We start from the raw sequence: 13,756 nt of genomic DNA, 5'->3' as shown, positions 1-13,756 counted from the left end.
GTTGTTTTATCTGACATCCACTAGAGGGCGCGCCACACCTTCACATCCATATTAGGTTTTGCCTGTGTGTATTAAAGTAATTTGGAATCAGAAGCTGGATGAGTCTGCCTCGTTGTGTGGCGTCACAAGCGGAGAGGAAGGAGACAAAGGTCGCGGAGGAAACAGGTTTCATCTTTAGGACATGAATGGTCATTCTCAAAAACACAAATGAGGAGGAGATATTCTCTAACTAGCTGCCGATCGTAGTAATAACACAAGCTTCAAAATGCTCTTGCACGTGGCTGTACAGCTCTGTCTTCTGCTTCCGCAGTCAGGTGAGACTAAAAAATTTCGTTTGAAATAAAAGCATTTGCAAAGAAAAAGAAAAATACAGGTCTCTGAACAAATAAGTCGTAGGAGGAATTTTGTTTTCCTTTGCAAAGAGACAGCCAGGTTAGCATCACAAACCAAGTCATCAGCGTGCTGGGAATAGAGAGGGATTTTTTTTAAAGGTGTGACTCAGACCTATACATACACAGGCTGAAATTTTCACAGGAGCACAAGCGAGTGAAGGATCCAGGTGCCATCGAGTTTAAAAGTTCCAGCCACACATAGGTAGACGTTTAAAGCTTTCCTTTCCCTCCACAGGTCTTGCACAAACTGACTCCTTGCACCAGTCTCCTTCAGAAGTGAGAATCTCAGAGGGACAAAGTGTAACTTTACAGTGTAATTTCACCACACGTGACCCAAGCCCGTATCTGTTTTGGTACCGGCAGTATCCGAACCAGCCTCCCCAGCATATACTGACTAAAGCGAAGTTTGATGCTCCGGATCAGACGCTTGTCCAGGGAAAATTCTCAGCATCTTTGTACATGGGTAATAAGACGGTTCCCTTCAAGATTGAGGATGTTTCTCACCAGGAGAGCGCTGTGTATTACTGTGCTCTGAGACCCACAGTGAGGGAGAACTGCACCTCCACTCGTACAAGAAGCCAGCGGGGGTTTGTTTACGGTAATAGGACAGAATCATATAAACACAGGGCTGGAAGGGACCTCAAGAGGTCATCTAGTCCAGCTCCCTGTGAGGAGGCAGGACCAAATGTACTTGGATCATCCTTGACATGTCTTAGGGGAAAAAAAAAAACGTTGTTGTTTTTTAAACAGATTGTCCAATCTGATATTCTGTCAGTCCTCTCGAACACAATTTAGTTCCTTCATTTTGCCCTACAGTATATTCCTCTTTTTTTTATTATTATCAGTGAAGATGTTTTGGACTAAAATAGTCTTTTCGATAAGAAAGGTAAGCCACAAAGGACAAGTGTTAGAGCAAGGGTACAAACTTTTAATAACATTTTGTCACGACTATAATTTCATGTGAAAGTGAGATTCAGGAACTCCCTCCCAGTGTTATGCTAAGTATCGGATAACAAGTTTACCAAAACAAGTCTGACCCTTCTAGAGAAGAGGAGGACTCTATCAATAAACGTGTAATGGATACGCTAAAATTTGTCTGTGTTTACAGCATCTTACGTGGCAACAAGACGCGTGGGCATGCGTTCATTCCTCCTCCCTCCACCCCATGAAATCCTATCCACCCGAGCCCAGTGTAATGCAAGCCAACCCTGCCTAAATCATTCCAGCCTGGCTGAACCCTATATCCATCTGAACCGATCCCAATACAATCCAATCAAACCCAACCCAAAGCAGTGCAACGTAACTCAATCCCAAACCCAACTCAGGGGATTACAGCCCAACCCAACCTACTACAAACCCAAAGAAACCCGGTTTAACTCAATTCATTCCAAGCGACAAACAATCTCAGAGAGCCTCAACCCAGTCGAATCCAACTCAACGCAATTCAAACAAATGAAAATGGAGCGTTTTCTCAGCAAGACTGAGGCCCATTACATTTTAAATGAATGGGGGAAAGTTGCGCTATTATTTCCCACTTCCATGCATCTCTCTCTCCTTCTCTGCCCAGTCTCAGTTGAAAACAGATCCCATTGTTTGTAGCAACCCTAAAATTTACATCTGGGGGGCGGGTGCCCGGTTCTCAGTAGAGAACTGTCAGAACGGGAATTCCTTTGCCCCTCTGATCCTGCAAAGCTCAAATACCCGGATATTCAGGAAATCCTTTGAAACCTGTGTGCATCAACCCCGACTTTTCTTGAATGAGCTCCAGGGGCGCACTCGGGTGTAATTTTGCCGTCCGGGAGGTCTCTCGCGAGCGATTCAACTTGAACATTTAATTGTGATCGTTGTAGAAGCGGGGATTTTCCAAGGCAGCCAACCCTGAAGCGCACCTCTTACTCACCGTGCACCAGTAAACAAGCACCCTTGAGATATTGGTCGCAGGGAGGTGGGGTCCTAGATTTCTCCGACATGTAATTTACTCTATGTACAACCCGTCACTGTACTTCCTACTTAATGTAGCCGCTTGCAAAGAGAGTCGCACTTACTAGCAAATCAAGACCACGACAAGGGAGGTCTGAGGAAGGCAAGGACGCCGTTCAGAAGCGAAACCAACCACACTCCGTTTTCTGTGGGCTAGGAAGGGCTCCGAGTTCCACATACGCCCCTTATTAGGCCAGGGGCTGAAGAAATTGGGGCTAGTTTATCACATTCAGCTGAGGAGGCTGTTTCTCCAGGGCTGAAGGGTTCAGGGCGGAATTGAAACCGGAGCCACTAAACACCATGAGCAAACGTGTGATGTTCGGCCTTTTTGTTTTCACTCTTTATCCAGGTAGTTGGTCGTAGAATTTGCCTCATTTGTAAGGAATCTCTCTCTCACTGTATATACACCCCCCAGGGTTTCCCTGTTCCCATTTCTCTCTTTCCCTCTCTCCCTCTTTGCAGTCTCTCTCTCTGTCCCGCTGCCTCCTCGCTCTCATTCTATCTAAGGTATAGACGTGAGCGCTCGGACTGCATACAACTAGTACATTTTATGTCTTGTTGCAGGTGCTGTGGTGGGTGACCGTGACTCGCTCCAGCCCAGGGAACCCCAGATGTCTGGAGCTGAAGGCGGCTCCGTGACCCTCAGCTGTTCGTATGAAACCAGCTACCCTGCTGGTGTCTATCTCTACTGGTACCGTCAGTATCCGACCCGCGACCCGCAGTACATCCTGCGGAGAGGGACGAAGGAAGTCAGCTCCGTCAGTGATACCGCAGGCTTCGCCCAGGAGAGGTTTTCTTCCCAGGCTGATGGCAACTCCACAGCTCTGAACATCACAGCCCTGGAGCAGGCAGACACGGCGGTGTATCTCTGCGCCCTGCAGCGGGCACAGTGACAGAGCCTCACAGCAGAGCTGTACAAAAACCCTCCCCTTCCCTCCACCTTCAGGGGCTCTGCATGGAAGAGGGACCAGAGAGAACGTCCCCATGACCCAGCATTCGCCCCCTGTGAGGGATGCAGCGCTGGGCCACAGCTCAGACACACAGGTGCTGTCCTCCCTCTCGACATCTCCCTGATACATTACAGAATGTGTACACACACACACACACACACACACACACACACACACACACACACCTCTCCTGAAAATGCCACCCACCAAAACAAATGGATACACGCATTCACAAATACCTGTGATTGAATGGAGGCCTTCCTTCCTCGGGCTCTTAAATCCCAGCCCAAATGTTTAAACGCAGCGGGGTCTGTCTCTACCAGTGTCTGGGCAGCACCCAGCACAATGGGGCCTCGAAGTCAGCTGAGGATGAACTTACCCACAGTGCTCCTCCTCCTCCTCCTCCTCCTCATGCCCCTCTCTCATCACAGAACTAGGGTGATTTACACAATGAATGAGAAAAGACACCCGAGATCCAAAAAGTTAAAGCTATGTGACCATTCAAACATGATGTTGTCAATTTGTATGTCACATGCAAAGTAAATAGCCCATAAATCAAACTCCAAATAAGTTCTCAAGCAGTTTTTCTTAACTGAACTTTACAGGGAGGCAAAGGGTTATCAAGGGAAACACTTGTACCTGTGTGGGTGTGGGTGTGGGGGGAAATCCACACTTGTTGAATTATTCTGGTAAAAATCTAATCAGTCCAAGCCTTTACAGGGCATATAAAGGACTCATTTGATGGATTTATTTGGCAAAGTTTTATAGCTGGCTGCCAGCCGGATGCCAACTCTCCTGCTATTCCAACCGGAATTGGGATTGGTTATGGCAGAGTTACAACCCCTAATACTCCTAATAATTTACACTAAGCAGGTTTTAAATGCCGAACTCTAGTGAGAAGATCTTTTTTTCTTAAGAAGCAATGAAACACTTTCCCCAAACTCCTGTAACTAAGGAATGGCTTGTAGGAATAATCCAGTCTTTGAAATAATTTCTTTTGGAGATAAGTAACACAGAGATACACAGATTTTTAATATCCAAAGGAAGAATTATGCCCATGTAGTTTGACCTTCTGCTTAACAAGGGCTAGAGAATTTCTCCCAATGACTTCTGCACCAGACCCATAAATTATGATGGACCTAGAGAAGCGTGAGAAATTTCATGTGAAAATAAGCCTTTTTCCCCTTCAGAGAAATATATGATTGGTTCATGGAGGATAGGTCCATAAATGGCGAGTAGCCAAGATGGTCAGAGATGCAACCCCATACTCTGAGTATCTCTAAGCCTCTGACTGCCAGATGCTGGGACTGGACGACAGAGGACGGATCACTCGATACTTGCCCTGTTCTGTTCATTCTCTCTGAAGCGTCTACCTCTGGCCACTGTTGGAAGACAGGACACTGGGCTAGATGGACCTTTGGCCATACTGGGCTAGACCACTCTTACGTTTTCTAGCTGTTTTTTCAAAATTACTTGCATGATTTATTGTGTCCACAAGGGGGCGTGCCTGACGTTCTGGGAATTACATTTTACACTGTATTTTATGTATTTAAGTTGTAATTGAACCCTACACTCCCCTGGATAGCATTTCTTTCTCATGTCAGAAAGAAAAGAAGAGAAGAAAGAGGGGGAGTCACAGAGAGAGCATTTTTACAGCATGTACGTTCTTTTAATAAACGAAACAGGAGGAAGAATTATTTTTATAATTGGGTAAAGGGCCTCGCAAAAAGGAGGATAATTTCAAGTTGCAAAACGGTCTTCTGCCTTCTGCCTTCTCCTTGTGAAGTCAGGTGAGAGAAATGATAGTTTTTACGTGAGTTATTGTGTTTAAGAGCTACAAGAGTCCTCTTATTACAGGCGAGGGTTTTCAAACCCTAGGGGGTTTTAGGCACCCAAATTCCTAACGATCTTTTGAAAATCCCACCTAAAAGTTTTAAAAGAAAACTGGATTCGCTGAACCAGAGAATCGTATGGTTTAAGGAAAGAACTTTGCTTTCCTTTCGAGATACTTTGCTTTAAAATGGAAACCAGTTTCTACATAAGATCATTCGAGACTTTTGTGTAAAAATATGAATGAATAAATATAATTTAATTACTGGGTATTTTTGTCTTTCAACATGTCTTGTTCAAAGTAATTTTGTGTTTCAGTCTCCTGCAGCAATGAAAATCTCAGAGGGGCAACCCGCCACTTTGCAGTGTAATTTCACCGCCGCTTTCACCAGCCCAAATCTCTTCTGGTTCCGTCAGTATCCGAACTGAGCACATATAGACAGCGCATCAATCTCCTGCTGAGAAGAACACTGTCACCTCTGGAACATTCTCATCAGTTTTTTCGACCATAATAAGACGGTTCCCTTGAAGACTGAGGCTGTGTCCCTGCAAGGCACAGCCGCGTATCACTGCGCTCTGAGGTGCGCAGTAGGGCAGAGTTGCAGCTCCTGAGATACAAGAAGTGAGCGAGGGGCTCACACACACCGAGGGTGGCAGAGACTGTTTTCCTACCCGACCCTTTTTTATAACACGTCTCTGCCGAGTTCAGTTCCTTCTGCTCTTCCCATGTCTGGGAGGAACTTTCCGTTTCTATCCCTGTGCAGGGTTAGAGCCACCATGCTGTGCAAACCGAGCCCGATGCGTTATCGTCTCAGTTATATTTATGTGAATTAATATATGCATGAATTTACAACCTTTATGTAACAATATTTGTTGTCAATAAAACAAATCACCCACAAAACTTGGAAAATTGTACCAGGATTTCCTGCAGCTGGAAACATGGTAAAAGACACTGGGCGAGGTTCTGATCTGTGTCCCATCACCGCAACTCTGGTCTAACTCTGTCGGGCCAGGTTCTTAGCTGCTGTGAAGCGTTTCAGCTCCTCTGAAATCGACATCCATCCACCCAGGTCTCTCTTTGTGTCTGCCAGTCTCTCTGTTCGCCCAGCTTCTTATACACGCATGCCTCGCCAGGGAATCAGAGAGCCTAAGAAGTGCACTTCATGTCTAAACATTTTATCTATTTCATAGAGATAGTGACAGCTACAAAGAACCAAACCTTTCTGAAAGCTGGGGTGGCTGAGAGAGCCAGGAAACAGACCGTTTCACATAGAAATCAGAAGCAAACACCACTCCCCTCCCCTCATTTCCTCTGGGTTCGGGCACTGCACTGGGTTCAGATCCGCCCCTCTGGACTTTTCAGGGAGGCATGTGGGTTGGTTTATAGCATTCAGCCAACAATCCTGTTGCTTCCCTGTTGTGTTTTCGCCTCCTCTTTGTGACTCAGAGCAGAGTCCGCTAAACAATGGAAATGTGTTTTGTTCTAGACCTTTTTATACTCACTCTGTATCCAGGTCATTGAGCTGTTAGATTTGTTCATGCAGCCTGGCTCACTGCTAATTAAACACCCTCTCTCTCCTCCCCAAACCAGAAGCAATCCGCCACCTTTCTCCATTTCTCTGTAGCACTTTCTCCTTTTCAGTCTACCTACCTACATACCTAGTTTTATTCTCTCTCTTCCACAATCTCTTCTCCTCTCCCGGTTGGGCACTCCGCTTGTCTGTAACTGGTGCATTTTATTGACTTATTTCTTGTCCCTAGTGCTGCGCTGGGTGATTCGATCCAGTCCAAGGAATCCCAGGTGTCTGACGTAGAAGGAGGCTCAGTAACATTCAGCTGTTCCTACAAAACCACCGGTCCTTCTGGCGTCTCTCTCTCCTGGTACCGACAGTCTCCTAACCGAGCCCCGCAGTACATTCTGTGGAGAGGGACGAAGCTGTATGAGGCTTATCGAGAAAATGCGGATTTCGCCCAGGGGAGGTTTTCTTCCCAGGCCGCTGACAGCTCCACAGCTCTGAGCATCGCAGCCCCGGAGCCGGCGGACACCGCGGTGTATCTCTGCGCCCTGCAGCGCGCACGGCGACAGAGCCACGCAGCGCATCTGTGCCAAACCCTCCCTTCCCTTCCCCTTCGCCGGCCCTGCCCTGGAGAGAGACCAGAGACGGGCGTCACATCAACACTCCTGTTGTAGAGACATTTGCATTTTGGGTAGATTTGTTTGGAAACTATTTAATTGCAAGACACTTTCCCCGAGAATATGTGTGTGGAGGCCGGCGAACTCTGAAGTCCTGTGGTACGTGGTAAAACCGTGAGAAAGCAGCGCCCTCTGCTGGTTGAACAGATAAACACAGCTTGTCATTGGAAACCCTTCGACGCTCGGCATCTTCGGTTTCACTGGGGCTATCCGCAAAGGCCGCAGAGGAAAGAGGAAAATGATTTAAAACCATTCTTTCAGGAGTTCTGGCTGGGCATTTCAAATGACGTTAACGGAGTTGGGTGCCTCATCCCATTACATTTGTTGTGATAATCCCAGACATTACTGCCGGTAAACATATTCATGCCCCACTGATTCCTGGGCCCGTCAAGAAATCTGAACAGTCCCTATATGAGTTAGAAAAAAACTCTCCTTTTTTTACAGCTAGGGAAACTGAGGCATAGAGGAGTACACATCCTCATACACAGACAGACTGCGGCAGAGCTGGTCTCTGAATCCCAGAGCAGATCCTTGTCCACAAGCCCATCCCTCTCTCCTTAACAACACTAATATGTCAGCTGCAGGCTGACCTGAAACCACTCTGTTCCGTGGATCTGCGGGCAGTTCCCCCAAACTCCTCCCTCTTCCTCTCCGTCGGTTTCTAGCTGCCCTTACAGACGTGAAATTTATATTCCTCTGAGGCAGCGGCAGTAGCTGGTAGTTTGAAACTTGGTCTGTATAGATAGAAGATACTATGGAAACATGTTTTATTCTCAGCATTTGGATATTTATCCTAGGTAACTGGGCTGAGATTTGAAAGAGGCCTCAGGAATCTAGACACTCAATTCCCATTGAACCGTAAACCTAACCCTCTACTTAACCCTTGCCCTGAACTGTAACTGTCCCGCAAGACTGTAACCAAAAATACGAATGCTACAACCTGACAGTTCACTCTCACCATAACCCTAAACCCTACCCCTGCCCTAGGGGGTGCAGAAGCACAGTCGCCAGCCCAGTCTCTTCCCTAAAGAGCCTACAGTCTAAGGGTGACTACCCGTCTCTGCCACTGACCTGCTATATGAGCTTGGGCAAGTCCGTTCTACTCTCTGTGCATGTTTCCCTCCCATCCCCTGGTCTGCCTTTCCCTGCTGCCCAGGTCATCTCTTAGGGGCAGGGAGCCTTGTGGAGATCTGTTTTTAAAGCACCAATCACGCTGCCGAGGGGGGGCCCTAGGCTCTTGCTGAAATAATCACAGTGCGGCACCAGCCTGTTTTGGAGATGGGACACCAGGCCAAACGGATCGGCCCAGCCATTCCCGGGATACACCTGAGGGTAGAACCAGGCCAGTGCCCCATGTGCCGTACCCTCTGCTGCCCCCTAGTGGCTATTCCGCTCCACCCACCTACAAAAGCATCCTTCCGCTTTTCATTGACATCCTGTTTTCACTCGCTTCCCCTCCCCTCATCTTTTTTTTTTTTTAATTCCCGATACAATTTTCGGTGCCTGATAGGGAGACAGGCTGGCCCTTCGCCTTGTTACCCTCTTCGGCCAGTGGCTTTTAACCATTTTTTTTGCTTCCTTGATGGTGGTGTGTGCGCGCTACATAAATATTGCTTAACCCAGGAGAGCACAACAGAGAGGGAAATCCATGAATTATAGGGACAGAGCCTTAACTGTCAGAAACGGGACCAGCTGCCCCCGATTTAAATGCAGATCCAGTGATTTACATCAGCCATTTACACAGCGGAGCTATGGCCAGCTTGCTCCAGCTGGGGAACCGGCCCAGTGACTCTGATGGAACCCAGTTAATCTGCACCAGTGGAGGATCAGGCCCAGGGCACTCAGAAGCAAAACCCTTTCCCTCCCCCACCCACTTGAGCAGGGTAAATGTACCGATTTCCTTCCAGCCTGAAGGCCACCCCTGGAGGCTGAGCGGTGTCAGAGCTTCACCTCGTCCAGCCACTTCACTCTGCAGCTGGGTCCCTGACAATGAGCCTGCCCGCTTTGCTGCTGGTGCTGGCTCCAGGTATTCAAGGCTCTGCTCTGAGCACGGCGCCACGGGTTGGGATTTCCAGGCTTTTCTGAAAGAAAGGCACTCCGATACCATGGGGATGGGAGCCCGTGGGTAGACAGACGGACAGTGCAGTGGGGAGGATGCACAGATGGTGCAGAGTGAGAGAGAGACAGATGGAGTCGGGAGAGACAGCACAGAGGGAAGGTGGATGGAAGGACAGAAGGACAGTGCAGAGGGAAAGATGGGCAGATGGACAGGCAGCGCAGTGGGAGGGAAGGGTGGACGGACGGACAGACAGCAAGAGGGAAGGGTAGATGGATGGATAGGCAGACAGCACAGAGGGAAGGTGGATGGATGGACAGACGGACAGTGGAAGGATAGGCAGATGGACAGGCAGAAGGGTGGATTTTCGTTTGCTTGTTTTCTCCCTTGTCTAGACAGAGGTGCATGTATTTTTCTGTCATTGCTGAGCAAGAAAACCTGGACTAAAACCAACCTCCTCTCCCCAGGTACTTTGGCCCAATACACGGTGACCCAAGACCGGTCCCAGGCCCCTGCCCATGAAGGAGAACCCATCCAGCTCAACTGCTCCTACACGGGCACCGAGTACAGCGTGCATTGGTACCGCCAGCCCCAGGGGCGCCAGCCGCGGTTCGTGGCCTCCCTGTCCTCTAGCGGCAGAGACACCCGAGAGAATTTCACCATGAGCCTGGACACCGAAACCAAAAGCAGCTTCTTGTACCTGAACAGCAGCTGCCTGGAAGACGCCGCGGTGTATCTGTGCGCGCTGGAGCACCGTGCGAGATGAACACAGGCAGCCCGTCACAAAACCCTGGGTGGGGCAGGCCACAAGGACCGAAGAGAGGAGACAAGAGGAAGTTAGAATAGAACAGAGGATATGAGCACAGAAGAGAGGAAAGGAAAGTAGATCAGAGTAGGTGAAAGGCAATAAGAACAGAATGGAACAGAACAGAATACATTGGAATGGACCGGAACAGAAGCTATGTGAATAGAACAAAGGGGAGAGAAGTCAGTAATTTAAGGAAGAACCTTGAAGAAACACCTGGAAAATTATAGACAGTCACATTTTCACCTTTTCGCCTTCCCCAGTTGCCTGGATCGGGTGGTTTTATATCACAAATAGCTTCCTTGCCCCACAACACTAGCAGATGGGGAAGCATTCTCTGGGGAGACAATCTGGTAACTCAGTAATTCCCATGTGATTTTCCCTGTTCTTCAGGTCAGACAGTTTCAGACCGGAAACATGCACACAGACATTCTCACACAGAGTCACACACAGGGCACACTCACACAAGCAGTTTCTCTCTCTCTCTCTCTCTCTCTCTCTCACACACACACACACACACTCTTCCACAGACATACACACTCACATAAGGATTCTCACATACAACCACACAAACACACTCCCTCACCTAGACTCACACACACAAATAGACAGATTCTAACACACAGCCGGAAACCTACACACTGAAATCACACACACAGGCACACTCTCTGACATCTATCCCCCCTTCACACACACTCAGAAATACAGATATCTATGCCTACCTCCGTCACACACACACACACACACACACACACACACACACACACACACACACACACACACACACACACATTTCTTCTCAGAGGCAAAGAGATCCATGCACGATCCTAGATGATAATATCCTCGATTGGACCAACTTCTATTGCGGAGACAAGTTTTCCAGCTACACAGAGCTCTTCCTCCGCTGGGAAGCCGGTCTCTCCCACCAACAGAAGTTGGTCCAATAAAAGATATGACCTCACCACCTTGTCTCTCCAATAGAGTGGGACCCACACAGCTACAACAACACGGCACACTCCTAGATAAACCTGCCCCCAGAATGCAGCCCACACCCAGAGAATGTCCTGTGTCAGACTCAGATCTCTAGGCAAAGGGACCCAGTCCTGCCCTTCATTGCAAGGTCTGACAGACATCACAGCACCCATGAACTTCCTTCTGCTCATTGCACAGCTGCGAGGTATTACACCCTTTCGTTCTCTGTGCTTTGTTATTCTCTCTCTCTCACACACACTAACACACCTTCCCTCTCACACTCATACAGGATTTAAGAGCTTGGCGTCACTTGGTATTTTATTACTGCGTTTAAGCCAATCCCGTCTCTTTGTGGTCAGCTCTACTGAGCACAACAGAGACACCTGCAGTTTGTAAAACTCCGTCTGTCTCCTGGTGGCTCATCTCTAGCCCTCCACTGTAAGGGGACTTCCAGCCAAACACCCGCCCCTCCCTGGGCCTGAGCTCCTTTGGCCTCCCTCACCCCGTTTTCCCCACAGGGGCCCGCGGCCCATACGCCGTCACTCAGGACAAATCCGCTGTCTCCAGCGAGGGACAGTCCGCACAGCTCAGCTGCAGTTACCGGCGGGGAAAGCGGAGCATCCCTTGCTGCCAGCAGGTCCCGGGCGGTTCCCTGCCGTTCGTGATATTAAGGATCACAGGTGGCTGGGAACAGGGAGATTCCTTCACCAGGTCCTTGGAAACCACCAACCGGTGCAGCTCGCTCAGCTTCCCCAGCAGCCAGCCTGAGCCCTCAGCTGTCTACTAGTGTGCTTTGTACGAGTGTGCTTTGAGGAAAAAATCCACGGCAGCCTGTCAGGGAGGTGGGTATGTGCATGCAAAGACTTGTAGAGCCCTCGGGCCTGTGTGGGGAATGATTTTACTCTCAGCCCTCACATACCAGGGAGATGAATGTCAGCATAGACAGATATTGCAGCAAGAGGGAGGGCTGGACAAAGCAGCGGGCAGGGTGGCTAAATGGATGCCTAGACCGATTTGCAGCAGGAAATCTAGATAGCTATTCCAGCCACAAGTCTCACAACATCCAGTCACAACTCCGCCCACTCACATCACCCACTTGCTCAGAGCAGTTCTACAAAGTGACTCCCTGGGACTCATTTCCTGGCTGTCTTAGGCTACCCCGTAATTGCTGAAGGCACCAAAGAGGCTCCTACTTCAGGAGGAGGAGCTGGTAAATTTGCCCCAGGGGGAGAAGTAAATCTACCTGTGAGGGGGCGGAACCTTCTGTACTGAACGGGGAACACCCGGCTATAAAGCTCCTTTGCTGAGGGACAATGGAGAGACCCTGGCTGCTGTTCCCACGGCTGCTGCTACTGCTGGTGAACATTCCCTGTAAGTCTGGGGGCAGGAAACGCTACAGATGATGCTGAACGTGATGGTGGATTTAAGAGACAAGAACTAATTCTCTGACTCTCCCTTTGCTTTGCTAGCCACGCACCATTCTCTGTACTGGAGTGGATGGGGATACAGGACTCCTGGGTTCAGTTCCCAGCTCTGGCCTGCTGGAGTTCCTTCCCTTTTGTGTGCCTCAGTTTCCCCTCCCACCCTTTGCTTGGCTATTTAATCTGTAAACTCTTTGGGGCAAGGGCTGTCTCTTATTATTGTGCCTTTGTGAATCTCGCAGCCAGCAATAATCTACGGCTAACCCCCTAACCCTAACCCTAGATGAGAGCAATCTAGGAATACAGCAATCTAGGAAAAGAGCAGTCGTGGGCCAGATTCAACGCCCCTGGAAATGAAGAGAAACTCCACCGGGCTTTGTATCCGGCCAGTGTGTGAACTGGGCAGAGGTGCCCTGTCATCTATGGGGTGTGTCTTTTGCCTTCTGCCCGCAGGGGGGAGCTGCCAGGCCGAGGTGCACCAGAACCTGTCTGCGGTCACTCGGGAAGGGCAGAACGGCAGCATCTCTTGCCACTACACGACGAGCGATTTCAGGAGTTTGCGGTGGTTCAGGCAGCTTCCCGGAGGCCAGCCTGTCTCCCTGCTGATTCTGGTGTCCGATGGGAAACAAACCAAGGAGCCCAACCTCACCGCGGAGCTCGACAAGGGGAAGCAGCTGAGCTCCCTGCACATCAGAGAATCACAGCTGGGAGATGCAGCCACCTACTTCTGCGCCGTGGAGACACAGTGACACAGGAGCACTGGCAGCCTGTGCAAAAACTCCCCAGCTGGAGGGTAGCTGTCAGGCTGGCTGGCGGTACAACACCACCACCTACTTCTTACACAGTGCATCTCTGAGCGTGCATCACCTTCCTTAACACGGTCAGCCCCCCACCCCCCTGGTGAGGCAGGGCTGTGCAAGGATCCCCGTCGCATGGGTCGGGAGCTGAGACAGAGAGGCTGAGGAGGGAATGCACTTGGGGAATACCTCCTAGGGAAAGACCCCCAAGGGAGCGGCTCTCAACCTTTCCAGACTACTGTGCCCTTTCCAAGGGTCTGGTTTGTCTTGTGTACCCCCAAGTTTCACCTCACTTAAAAATTACTTGTTTACAAAATCAGACCTAAAAATACAGACATGCCCCGGCCACACTGTTACTG

General features: G+C 49.4%; 1 gene segment (V, D, J or C); it reads left to right on the top strand.

Annotated features, from left to right (window-relative positions):
* Positions 1 to 12,492: 12,492 nt before the first annotated feature.
* Positions 12,493 to 13,349, top strand: LOC140896822 (T cell receptor alpha variable 21-like). The segment is given in 2 exon segments: positions 12,493 to 12,550; positions 13,054 to 13,349. Coding segments are annotated over 2 exon segments (354 nt in total).
* Positions 13,350 to 13,756: the final 407 nt, after the last annotated feature.

Source organism: Lepidochelys kempii, chromosome 13 (genome assembly GCF_965140265.1).
Source record: "Lepidochelys kempii isolate rLepKem1 chromosome 13, rLepKem1.hap2, whole genome shotgun sequence".
NCBI lineage: Eukaryota > Metazoa > Chordata > Testudines > Cheloniidae > Lepidochelys > Lepidochelys kempii.
The sequence above is the reverse complement of the archived record's forward strand: the minus strand, read 5'-3'. Positions and strand labels throughout refer to the sequence as shown.